Source organism: Copadichromis virginalis, linkage group LG9 (genome assembly GCF_057382275.1).
Source record: "Copadichromis virginalis isolate Kocher_CV1m ecotype Utaka linkage group LG9, C_Virginalis_male_GT1.1, whole genome shotgun sequence".
Classification (NCBI taxonomy): domain Eukaryota; kingdom Metazoa; phylum Chordata; class Actinopteri; order Cichliformes; family Cichlidae; genus Copadichromis; species Copadichromis virginalis.
Genome location: NC_140626.1, coordinates 33,251,383 through 33,265,285, shown reverse-complemented (window position 1 = coordinate 33,265,285; position 13,903 = coordinate 33,251,383). Strand labels below are relative to the sequence as shown.

General features: G+C 40.3%; 1 protein-coding gene across 1 annotated transcript in view; it reads right to left on the bottom strand.

The window, feature by feature from the left end:
* Positions 1–8,676: 8,676 nt before the first annotated feature.
* Positions 8,677–13,903, bottom strand: part of LOC146702332 (uncharacterized) — a 35,650-nt gene continuing 30,423 nt past the window's right edge. Inside the window, exons 5-6 of the mRNA XM_085468921.1 lie at positions 12,954–13,883; positions 8,677–10,082 (exon numbers count right to left, since the gene is read on the bottom strand). Coding sequence (XP_085325047.1) covers positions 9,324–10,082; positions 12,954–13,883 — 1,689 coding nt within the window. The 3' untranslated portion in view covers positions 8,677–9,323. The remainder of the gene's footprint in view (positions 10,083–12,953; positions 13,884–13,903) is intronic.

Below are 13,903 nucleotides of genomic sequence, written 5' to 3'. Positions count from 1 at the left end.
TGTACAATCTGATTGTTAGATAAACTGATTGCATTCTATACAACTACATTTAAATTACATGTTGTTTTTCTCTCTCTTACAGACAAAATGATATGCCGGTGCACTTTCACTGCCCTGTCTGTAACATGACAGTCATACAGCGTGGGGATATGGCAAGGCAATTATTGTCATGTCAGCATTCAGGACTGCTCCCCACTGAACTCTCCGTGGAGCCCCATCTCCCTCTCGATGTCTTGTCTCCAGCATCTAAACCATTTTCTGAATCTTCAGTAGAACATTCATGTGCTCCCTCTGTGCTGAATGAAACTGTGGCTTGTGGAAAGTCCATGAAAATGAAATTCCCTCACTGTGATCTTAGTCTTTTTAAAAAAAACTTCAAGGCTCACATGATGAGGAGGCATTCAAACAGATCAATAGGTGTTTTCCTGGCCTGTCATCTGCAGTGTTTTTGTGTAGAGGGACTTCTTCCTCTTTGTTTTTCAGTTTGCAGAGGACATGGAGCTCTTTTTAAATGTGCTGACGAGCAGGGACTACGGGTCAATGTGATGTTTGACATTTCATGGACAGATGAAGGCACTGGCTGTTTGTTTGTGTTTTTATGTGTTGTTGCTTTTTCAGTGTACAGAATTCCAATTAAGCTTATTATAAAATGTTGTTCACTTTTTTATGTCCATACTCATAGTAAAAATTTTAAGTGTAAATGTAACAGCATTGTTTATACTTGTAACTTGCTATTAACATTAATGTATTACCCTGTAATCAATAATATTTTATACATTTTACGCATTAACCCTCTGGGCTCTATCCTGGCCATTTGTGGCCACTTCACTTCTTTTTTTTGACTACTACACTGCAGTGGACCAAAAGAATGACACAGGTTTGATCTTAAGGATCTAATAGTTGTGTGTGTCTGTGCATGACATTACAACGCAAATATGTATTTGCAAGATGGACTGGAATAAATTATGATGCATGAAATATTACACAGGCTGCAGTGAATTTCTGTTGATACAGACTATTGAGCTTTGAGTTTCCCAGTCAAACTTAGCTGTGAAGCACCTGCTAAAAACACTTTGACTCTTGTAGATTTCATAACAAGACACCATAGCCAAAATATCAACTCTAAAAAAAAATTCAAAGCTGGAGTTCTCCCACCCCTGCTCGCTGGAGTTCTCCCACCCCTGCTGTAAGGTAAAGACCCTACAGAGAGAACAGAGAAAACCACAACTACCAGTTGACTTCTATGAGCAGTGGAAAGGAAAAACTCCCCTTTAACACCAGCAGACCCAGCCAGGCTCCACCATCAGCCAGCAGGCCACAGCCAGGCTCCACCATCAGCCAGCAGGCCACAGCCAGCAGACCCAGCCAGGCTCCACCATCAGCCAGCAGGCCACAGCCAGGCTCCACCATCAGCCAGCAGGCCACAGCCAGGCTCAGCAGGCCACAGCCAGGCTCCACCATCAGCCAGCAGGCCACAGCCAGGCTCCACCATCAGCCAGTAGGCCACAGCCAGGCTCCACCATCAGCCAGCAGGCCACATCCAGCAGACCCAGCCAGGCTCCACCATCAGCCAGCAGGCCACAGCCAGGCTCCACCATCAGCCAGCAGGCCACAGCCAGGCTCCACCATCAGCCAGCAGGCCTAGCCAGGCGCCATCATCAGAAATTCCGCTTCCGGGTCCCTCGTGGTGGCCGCCTCGTGCTCTCGCTTCAGTATGCCACCCAAGAAAGGCCCAACACCAGAGGAGGTTGAGGACATTAAAACCTCCCTCGGAGCGCTGTGCGGAGACGTGGCCGCAGTCAGGGCACAGCAGGCGCTGCTTCTGGGGCTTCTGGAGGAGGTAAAACAGCTACGCCTCCAAAATGCCGAGAAGGACAGACGGATCATGGATCTCGAGCGGCGGGTGGATGAGCTGGAGCAGTACACCCGTACGAACGACGTGGTCATCAGCGGTATTAAAATCAAGCCGCGCTCGTACGCGCGCGCGGTGGCCGGGAATGTCGGGGAGCCCAGCGACGAGGAGACCCGCTCGGTAGAGCAACAGGTGGCGTCCTTCCTCCAAAGCAAGGGGATAGAGATGGACCTGGAGCACATAGAAGCATGTCACTCACTGCCCAGGAGGAGTGACAGACTGCCGGCCATCATTATGAGATTTGTCAATCGGAAGAACAAGGTCGCACTGCTGAAACAAGGACGCAAACTGAAAGGCACGGACGTTTTCATTAATGAGCATCTGACACGAAAAAACGCAGACATCGTGAGGAAGGCAAGGCAACTGAAGAAGAACGGTAAAATACAACATACATGGGTAACAAACTGTAAGATTTTCATTAAGCTAAACGGGACACCAGAAGAGGCAAAAGTACTGATAGTGAGGAACATGGAGGATCTGGACAAGTATAACTGACACCAATGTATCAATTACACCAGGAAATGACATGGACACGTTGAAATCAATTCTTCAACAGAAAGTAATTGATCTAGATTGTGAATATAAGGAGCATAATATAATAGATCCAGAAATAGATTCTGAAAGTAACTTTCTCTCTGCTTTTGTTAAAAATTGTAATTATTTCACTCAGGAACAATATGAAAAAGAAATTAACCTAGACGGGAAGCTCTCATTAATTCACTTTAACAGCAGAAGTATGTACTCTAATTTTGATTTCATTAAGGACTATTTGCAACAATTTTCTCGCCCCTTTAGTGTTATAACCATCACTGAAACTTGGTTCAATGTCGATAAAGGAATAGATTTTTGTTTGAATGGATATGATTTAAAATACATGAATAGATTAAATAAGGCGGGCGGCGGGGTTGCTATATATGTTCATAACTCTATAAAATATAATGTTGTAACAACTATGTCTATGGCTATTGATGGAATTTTGGAATGTTTGACTATTGAGATTATGAATGAAAAAAAGAGAAATGTTATAATAAGTTGTATATATCGGACACCCAGTTCAAGTATTGACACTTTTAATGAATGGATAGAAAAAACGTTTGCTTCGGTGAACCAAAAATTACTATTTATCTGTGGTGATTTTAACATTGATTTGCTAAATCCAACAAGGTTAAAAGCCATTGATGACTTTACTGACACAATGTACAGCTTATCACTATATCCAACAATAACAAAGCCAAGCAGAATAACTTCACATAGCGCCACTATTATTGACAACATTTTTACTAATGTCATGGATTTCCAAATTAATAGTGGTCTGCTTGTCTGTGATATAACTGACCACTTACCAGTTTTTACTTTGTGTGACTGTGATTTAAAAAAAATAGATACCAAGATCATGATAGCAAAGCGAACAATAAATGAAGAAGCAATTCATGCCTTCAATTTCGATTTAGCACAACAAGATTGGAGTTCGGTGTATGAAGAGTCAGATGTGGACAAGGCTTATGATAATTTTCTAGATATTTTTACTATGTGGTACAATAAACATTGTCCTGTAAACGAACACATGACAAAGAAAAAAAAGATAAAAAGTCCTTGGCTCACAAAAGGAATTATTAATGCTTGCAAAAAGAAAAACAATCTGTATAAACAGTTTATCAAAGTAAAAACAAAAGAAGTGGAACAAAGATATAAAGCATATAGAAATAAATTGACTGATATTATAAGAACGAGCAAACAACTTTATTATAGAAGAAGATTATGTGAAAATAAAAACAATATAAAAGGAACTTGGGATGTGTTAAACAACTTAATTAAACAAGGATCTTCTGGAACATCATATCCTGAATATTTTACTGATGCAAATGGTGAAAATCACAACATGAGTAATATTGTCGATGGGTTCAATAAATTCTTCATAAATGTTGGCCCTGAACTAGCAGCGGACATCCCGTGTCATAAAAATGAAAATATCAGTAATATAAAATCAAATCCCTTTTCACTGTTCCTCTCAGCTACAAATGAGCAAGAAGTAATAAATATCACATTAAAATGTAAAAGTAAGTCTTCAATGGATTATCATGACATAAATATGTCTGTAGTTAAACAGGTTATTCTGAATATTGCTAGTCCCTTAACATATATCTGTAATTTATCATTTCAGTCCGGTTGTTTTCCAAAAAAAATGAAAATTGCGAAAGTAATACCACTATATAAAAGTAATGACAAACACAGTTTTACCAATTATAGGCCTATTTCTCTACTGCCTCAATTCTCAAAAATTCTAGAAAAACTTTTTAATTCAAGATTAGAAAAATTCCTTGAAAAACATCAAATAATAAATGTTGGTCAGTATGGTTTCAGAACGCAAAGAACCACTTCAATGGTGATAATTGAGGCAGTAGAAGAAATTACTGATACACTGGATAAAAATAAATATGCAGTTGGTATTTTTGTTGATCTCAAAAAGGCCTTCGACACAATCAATCACTCAATTTTACTGGATAAATTGGAAAGATATGGTATTCGAGGGAAAGCTGGTAACTGGTTAAAAAGTTACCTAACAGGTCGGGAACAATATGTTAGCATAGGGCATTACCATTCAGAGAAACTTGGTATTACATGTGGTGTTCCCCAAGGGTCAGTGTTGGGACCAAAACTTTTCAATGTATACATAAATGATATTTTTGATGTTTCTCAAGTACTTAAACTCATACTGTTCGCAGATGACACCAACATATTTTTCAGTAGCGATGATTATACTGATCTTGTAATGACCGTAAACAGGGAGCTAAAATTAATAAAAAAATGGATGGACATAAATAAATTATCATTAAATATAAATAAAACTAAAGCAATGTTTTTTGGTAATTTAAAATATAATATAGAGTTACCAATTATCATTGAAGGTGTACCAATTGATAATGTGAGTGAAAACAAATTTTTGGGAGTTATAATTGATAACAAAATTTCATGGAAACCCCACGTCAGACACATAAAAACCAAAATTTCCAGAAGCCTCGCAGTTTTGAACAAAGTGAAACAATTCCTTGATAAAGATGCACTTCGTACTCTGTACTGTACCCTGGTTCTTCCATATCTTACATATTGTGTGGAAGTGTGGGGAAATACATATAAAAATACAACTAATCCATTAGTCACAGTACAGAAACGAGCACTGCGTATTATTCACAAGGCTGGTTATCTAGATCATACTCACAAATTCTTTCTTCAGGCAAAGTTACTTAAATTCCAGGATCTGGTTAATTACAATACATCCATAATTTTGTATAAAGCTTTTACTAAACTTTTACCGGCAAATTTACAAACTAGATTTGAAATTCGAGAAAAGGTTTATAATGTGAGAGGCTTTGGAGAATTCAAATTACCCAGAACTCGAACAACCCGTAAAGGCTTTTGTGTGTCTGTATGTGGTGTGAAAATCTGGAACAGTCTGAGTTTACAATTGAAACAATGCAAAAATATTCATAGATTTAAATTCCTCTACAAACAGTTGGTCTGGTCACAGTATACTCAATGATGGGTTTTAGTGTGCTCTGTAATGTCTGTCCTCTTACCATTGCTGGTATGGATTCCAAAAAAAATAAATAAAAAATAAAGTGTGCGTATGTATCTACATATATGTACTTGTGTGTGTAGATATATATGTATGTATATGTATGTGTGTCTGTTACTTGTAGTTATTACTGCCTGTTACCTGTGGTAATGCAATTTATAATTTATATATTCTGTATTCAGTTATGAAGGCTCTAATTGTTGGTTGCGAGCTGCCGCTTAGATGCTTGTATCTGCCCGGGGCTGTTGATGGGTCTGTATGCAATGATGGGCGTAGCTGCGGGAAGTTTATTGTTTTTTTTTGTTGATGAGTGAGTATAGGGGTGGGATTTAATAAGTTTTCTTCGTCCCACTCCTTTTTCAGGCAAGTTTTGTTTTTTGTTTTGTGTATTTTATGTTCAATATAGGTATTTGTTGTGCCTGAAAATGAATAAATAAATGAATGAATGAATGAAACATACAGCAACAAACACTGTTAGCAAATGTGTCCTGGAGTTTATGCAGGTGCAGAAAGTGCTGCTGCTGTAAGTAAGCCTAACAGCTTCCAGATCACTTATTTTTCTGGAAAGATGGTAGGAAGGGCATCACTGCTCATCTCTACAGTCTCCCAGATCTTGGAATACAAGCCTTTGTCCCATGAAAACCACTTCACAGTAGTAGGAGTCCACTAAAACCTACAAATGAAGAGTGATCCTGGAAGAAATAGGGCGCACATTAGTGACCTCACCAACTGCAAGACAGACTTGTCCCTGATGCTTATATGAAAAAAAGAAATAGGAAGATTTATGAAACCATTAGGACTTCATCACCTTTTTATCTGAAAAGTTCCTGGTAATATATAGCCTAACTGGCATTTAAAGAGTAAAAAGAATGTAGAAAAAACTTTGGTTTTGATGAAATGGACTGGTGATAATTTAAAGTGTCAAGTCAGTAAAAGTAGATAAATGTTTTAATAAATATACATTTTACAGCATTTTGTGAACATACACAAAAGGAGGGCCATTTTTGGCAACGGACAAGCTGAGAGAGAGTTTTATATTTTTGCTCACCTTGGAAAAAAATAATAGTGCACAATAATCAATGTTGATGTTAATCAATTAGATGTCCCAGACTACTATTAATAATACAGCGGTCCCTCGTTTATCACAGGAGTTACGTTCTAAAAATAACCTGCAATAGGTGAAATATGCGAAGTAGTTTATTTTTCTTCATTTTGTCATTTTTCCATTATGTGTTTTATCCTATTAGGGGCCATCGTGGCTCAAGAGTTGGCAGTTTCTCTTGTAATCAGGAGGTTGCCGGTTTGAACCCCGGCTCCGACAGTCTCGGTCGTTGTGTCCTTGGGCAAGACACTTCACCTGTTGCCTACTGGTGGTGGTCAGAAGGCCCGGTGGCGCCAGTGTCTGGCAGCCTCGCCTCTGTCAGTGCGCACCAGGGTGGCTGTGGCTACAATGTAGCTGCCATCACCAGTGTGTGAATGTGTGTGAATGGGTGGATGACTGAATGTGTAAAGTGCTTTGGGGTCCTTAGGGACTAGTAAAGCGCTATACGAATTCAGGCCATTTACCATTTCCCTATTGTAAACTGTCCTTGGGTGTCTTGAAAGGCGCCTTTTAAATAAAATGTATTATTATTATTAGTAGTAGTAGTAGTATTAGCTAAAAAAAAAAACCACCGTAGAGGGACGTTGTTAGCTGGCAGTTTTTTCAATGTTGAAATTTCCACATTCCGACACTTCAAATGCTTCAGGAGCTTTCCGCTCAACATCAGCACCACGGAAATACACAAATACATCCGTAGACTCCAGACAGAATTGGCAATGTGTTTTCGTGACTTTCAGGTGTATGGACCAATGTTTTCTTCTCTGATCAAAGCAGAAAGCTTTAATGAGCAGCTGGATTTGTCTCGCTTTAACTGGCTGGACATCGAAATGCAGCTGATTGAACTGAAAAGCTCGACTCTGTGGGGGTCAAAGTTTGCAGAACAACGAACGCAGCTGGAATCCACAGCTGTGCGTGTTCATGGAGCTGCCTTTTCACCTGCTGGACGTCACTACCTGACAAGTTTAACTGTCTTCAGAACATTGCAGAGGCCTCATTGACAGCATTTGGCTCTACATGTCTGTGTGAGCAGATTTTCTCTCAGACGAAGTGTCCTCAGGTAGCCGTCTGAATGCTGGACACTTGGAGACTTGTGTCTCTGAGTGGGAGACCAGAGATCACATTAACATGTGTATCCCTGTATTAACAAAAATGCCATATTGGCCCAGTTTATGTTTCCTATCATTGCTGTGAGGAGACCATAAATAGCATTTGCATTTTCTGTTGTACAGTTGATTTGTTGTTATCAAGTTCTTGTTTGCACTGATCATCATAAAGGTTGCTGACCCCTGACCTGTGCTCTGTCAAGGCCTGGAGATCTGTGCTTTGGCAGACTGGGCCCATTTGACGTCCTCCTTGGCTCCTGTTATGAACGATCCTTACTTCTTGCCTGGAGGGCTGGTTAACCTGGGTGATTTGTTTAGAAGCCGGACTCTGCTCTCCTTTCAGCAGCTGCAACGATGTTTCGGCCTTCAGAATGTGGAATTTTCTAGATATCTGCAACTGAGGCACTTTATAATTAATGACACCACTCTAATGATGGACCCTACTAGGTCTGCAGTGGTGGATGCTTTGTCCTCCCTGCAGTCTGGGAAGTCCAATAGCTCATTTAATAAAGTCCTTAACTCCGGTTCAGCCCCTTACTTCCTGGCTGTAAAACAGGCTCAGGAAAGACACCTAGGACATCTATAACTGTTTAAGACTGGCAGAAGATTTGGGTCTGTGCCTCCAAGATATCTGCCTGTAACTGGACTCAATCGATTCAGTAAAAAATTGCACATAACACCCGCTTTAAAAAGTAAAATCGATGTAAACTCTTCCCCATTGTGCTGGAAGTGTAATGTGGAGGAGGGACTTTATGCATCGTCTTTGGTCCTGTGTGAAAATTCAAAAGATTGGGTTTGATGTTGCTAAGGTGCTTTCAGATATTTTCAATTTCCCTGTTCCTTTGTATGTGCCTCTGAATTTTGTATTGCCTGAGCAAGGTTTTAGTTCCCATATTCTTTTTCTTTTGTCTCTATTACTATGAGAAAAATCCTAATACAAATAGAAAGAAAAATTGTTTGAATCTGAAATCATGGCTCAAAGTACTTGTTGTGAGACAAGTTCTTTATTTTGACACCAAACTGTTTAATAAGAACTTTACACATAATTCATCAAATATAACTAATGCTTTAACAGTATCAGGATTTTATAATACAAACTTCAAATCTACAGGAAAAACAGCGGCAGAACATGTGGATTAAAATGCATTAACTTAAAAAAACCCAATAACAACATGCGGACTTCAAGCACAAAGTCATAGTAGTTATTGTTTGAAAGCCGGTTGATAGATTTAGTTCATTTTGGAAGCTTTCAGAGCAACTGGTGTGAAATTATTTGAGGCTTTGAAAGAAAAGGATTTAAGAGCAGGGATTACCAAAGCAGAAGAATAAATATGAAAAACGATTAAAATGTAACTGAAGTAATACATAAAATGAATACATAGAAAAAGCAAGTAGTATTTGGAAAAGAGGAAGAAAATCAAAATGAAAAAGAACTGATGTATATATCCAAATGGGTAGTTTTGATACAATTTTGGTAAAACACATTCCTATAACTTCTATAATGTAGCAAAAGGTACAACTACTAAACACTACGGTTTCCTAAGGGAAGAAATATTAAAATGTATCAGGGATGAAAACTTAGAACATTAAAATTCCCTCAAGTGAAAATAAACTTCATGTACATATCTATACTTACAGCTTCATTAATTTAACATTCACTGCAGGTCCAGAAAGCAGAGCTACCTCATCAGATCCAAGTGTGACATCAGCTGCACTCTTTACAGGAGACTCCAGCTGAACTCTGTGGAGCCTGATCTCAAGGTGTTTAAGTCTGACCCTGAAACCAGAAGAGGATCTTTCTGTCTCGTCAGATTCATTGTGATCCAGTGATTTCAGTCCTGCATGATCACGCTGATGTTTGCGCAGAGCAGATAATGAAGTGAATGATTTTGCACATTGGTAACAGTGAAACTGTTTATTTGCAGCGTGGGATCGTTTGTGTTTGGAGTATGAAGTGAAATTCTTGAAGCTCTTGTCACACTGGTCACAGCTAAATATCTCTTTCATGTGTGTACGTTCATGTTGGTTACGACTAGCTGAATATGAAAAGCTTCTGTCACAGTGTCTGCACTTGTATGGTGTCTCTCCTGTGTGGATTCGTTTATGCTTTTTAAGGTCACTTGCAGTGGTGAAGGATGACCCACACTGGTCACAGACATGCTTTTTAACCCCACTATGGAAGAGTTCATGGCATTTTAAATCACTTAATGTGGTGAAGCCTCTCCCGCATTCTTTGCAGTAGTTCATTTTGTCTCCAGTGTGTCTACGTCGATGTCGATTTAGATTCTGTCGATTACTGAAAGTATTTCCACAAAGGTCACAGCGAAAGTCTTTCCCACCACCACAGTGACGACAGGGTTGAGAACTGGATCCATCTGTGCCGCTCTGCTTCTAAACAAAGACACAAACACAGTGTAAGTCGGGGAACTCCTTTAACATTTTTATCCTGAACATTGCCTGAAATAAAGAGCATCTCTGCCAACATCCAGTTACATGTAAGGAGACCAGGTGGTTTTTTCCACGCATCACCATCGCTCTTAATCTGTGACTCTATGCGTGCCCATCTCACAGCCGATGTGAAAAAACTTGTGAAACAAAGGAACTGTGAGCTTGCTGTCATTCCGGGAGGCCTGACAAAGGAACTCCAACCTCTGGACATCGGTGTGAACCGCCCGTTCAAAGTAAGGCTGCGAGCGGCCTGGGAGCGATGGATGACCGATGGAGACCACAGTTTCACTAAGAGTGGAAGGCAGCGCCGGGCGAGTTACGCCACAATTTGCCAATGGATTGTAGATGCTTGGGCTAACATGTCTGCTGGCACTGTTGTTCGAGCTTTCGCAAAAGCCGGCATCATTTCCGAGGAGCCGCACGGCACGGAAAGTGACTCTGACAGTGAAGAAAGTGAACCTGGCATGTTTGATGTAGATTTAGCGCAGCTGTTCAATTCAGACACAGATGAGGACTTCGATGGGTTTGATTGATGATAAAAATGTGAGTACCAAACTCAGTTTTGCTCCTGCTTTATTTTAAATACGCACACTTGTATGCTTGTGTGTTGTTGATGATGACGATTACCGGTAATAGAAATGTGAGTAAGGTACCGAACTCAGGTTTGCTCCTGCTTTATTTTTAAATACGCATACGGTACTTGTACAGTGGGGCAAAAAAGTATTTAGTCAGCCACCGATTGTGCAAGTCCCCCACCTAAAATGATGACAGAGGTCAGTAATTTAATTTGCACCAGAGGTACACTTCAACTGTGAGAGACAGAATGTGAAAAAAAAAATCCATGAATTCACATGGTAGGATTTGTAAAGAATTTATTTGTAAATTAGGGTGGAAAATAAGTATTTGGTCACCTCAAACAAGGAAAATCTCTGGCTCTCACAGACCTGTAACGTCTTCTGTAAGAAGCTTTTCTGTCCCCCACTCGTTACCTGTATGAATGGCACCTGTTTGAACTCATCATCTGTATAAAAGACACCTGTCCACAGCCTCAAACAGTCAGACTCCAAACTCCGCCATGGCCAAGACCAAAGAGCTTTCGAAGGACACCAGGAAAAGTATTGTAGACCTGCACCAGACTGGGAAGAGTGAATCTACAATAGGCAAGCAGCTTGGTGTGAAAAAATCAACTGTGGGAGCAATCATCAGAAAATGGAAGACATACAAGACCACTGATAATCTCCCTCGATCTGGGGCTCCACGCAAGATCTCATCCCGTGGGGTCAAAATGATCATGAGAACGGTGAGCAAAGATCCCAGAACCACACGGGGGGACCTGGTGAATGACCTGCAGAGAGCTGGGACCAAAGTAACAAAGGTCACCATCAGTAACACACTACAACGGCAGGGAATCAAATCCTGCAGTGCCAGACGTGTTCCGCTGCTGAAGCCAGTGCATGTCCAGGCCCGTCTGAAGTTTGCCAGAGAGCACATGGATGATACAGCAGAGGATTGGGAGAATGTCATGTGGTCAGATGAAACCAAAGTAGAACTTTTTGGTATAAACTCAACTCGTCGTGTTTGGAGGACGAAGAATACTGAGTTGCATCCCAAGAACACCATACCTACTGTGAAGCATGGGGGTGGAAACATCATGCTATGGGGCTGTTTTTCTGCCAAGGGGACAGGACGACTGATCCGTGTTAAGGACAGAATGAATGGGGCCATGTATCGTGAGATTTTGAGCCAAAACCTCCTTCCATCAGTGAGAACTTTGAAGATGAAACGAGGCTGGGTCTTCCAACATGACAATGATCCAAAACACACCGCCCGGGCAACAAAGGAGTGGCTCCGTAAGAAGCATTTGAAAGTCCTGGAGTGGCCTAGCCAGTCTCCAGACCTCAACCCCATAGAAAATCTGTGGCGGGAGTTGAAAGTCCGTGTTGCTCGGCGACAGCCCCAAAACATCACTGCTCTCGAGAAGATCTGCATGGAGGAATGGGCCAAAATACCAGCTACTGTGTGTGCAAACCTGGTAAAGACCTATAGTAAACGTTTGACCTCTGTTATTGCCAACAAAGGTTATGTTACAAAGTATTGAGTTGTATTTTTGTTATTGACCAAATACTTATTTTCCACCCTGATTTACGAATAAATTCTTTACAAATCCTACCATGTGGATTCATGGATTTTTTTTTTCACATTCTGTCTCTCACAGTTGAAGTGTAGCTCTGGTGCAAATTACTGACCTCTGTCATCATTTTAGGTGGGGGAACTTGCACAATCAGTGGCTGACTAAATACTTTTTTGCCCCACTGTATGCGCCCTATGATCCAGTGCGCCTTATGTGTGTGTTAAATACAGTAATGGCACACATAACTGAGACTGCGCCTTTTAGTACAGTGCGTCTTATGGTCGTGAAAATACGGTAGTTCATTTAATATACAAACAATCATATCTAAACAACAAGTTACATCATATTCTTCACAAGTACATATGAAAAGTTCCAATACAATCGGTCTCACTCCCAATTTGAAGCAAAAATAATTGTTTTTAGTTAGTAAAGAACATAATAAGTCATCTAACACTGACCAGATTGTAGCAGTCATAAATTTGGAAGAAAGGGTAGAAAAGTAATTATTTAGTGTTTTTATGATCATGGAAGAAAAAAATAATAACTGAAACTAAAATCTGATGAACCTCACAACACTAACTTTAACTGCAGTAGAATAACTTAACATGCTAAAACAAATTTAAAGAGCAGAGTTGTTCCAAACAGTCAGGCTTAAAATACAAGATAAAAATATAAATACATACCTCACAGTAACTGCACTTATAGAGTTTCCTTCTGGTGTGGATCTGCTGGTGCCCTTTCAGAGAATGTGGTGCTTTAAAAGTCTTCTCACACAGGTCACATTTATAAGGTCTCTCTTCAGTGTGGGTAAATGTGTGGTGATGTAACTGTGTGGCTGTTGTAAAGACTTTCTCACACTGATCACAGCAGTAAACATCCTGTCCAGTGTGAATCCGCAGGTGTCTTTTTAGGTAACTTATACTACTAAAGGTTTTACCACACTTGTCACAGCTATTCGCCTTAATTCCAGAGTGGGTATCTTGATGACGTCGTAAGTTGCAACTGCGAGCAAACGTTTTACCACACTGATCACAGCTGTGTGCTTTAACTCCAGTGTGGATCAGTTGATGCATTTTTAAGCTTCTAGGATGGGCAAAAGATTTTCCACACAAGTCACAAATGTATGGTTTAACTCCACTGTGGATCAGTTGGTGTGTTTTTAAGTTGTCAGCCTGAGAAAAAGATTTTCCACACAAGTCACAGTAGTGTGCTTTAAATCCACTGTGGACGAGTTGGTGTTTTCTTAAGGTTCCAGCCCGGGTAAAATACTTTCCACACAAGGTACATCTGTGTGCTTTAACTCCACTGTGGATGAGTTGGTGTATTCTTAAGGTTCCAGCCTGGGTAAAATACTTTCCACACAAGTTACATCTGTGTGCTTTAACTCCACTGTGGGTGAGTTGGTGTGCATTTAAGTGACTAGGCTGGGTAAAAGACTTTCCACACTCATCACAGCAGTATGCTTTAACTCCACTGTGGATGACTTTGTGTTTTTTCAAGGTTCCAGCCTGGGCAAAAGACTTTCCACACAAGTCACAGCTGTATGCTTTAACTCCACTGTGGACGAGTTGGTGTGTTTTAAAGTTTCCAAGATGGGTAAAATACTTCCCACACTCATCACAGGTGTATTTTT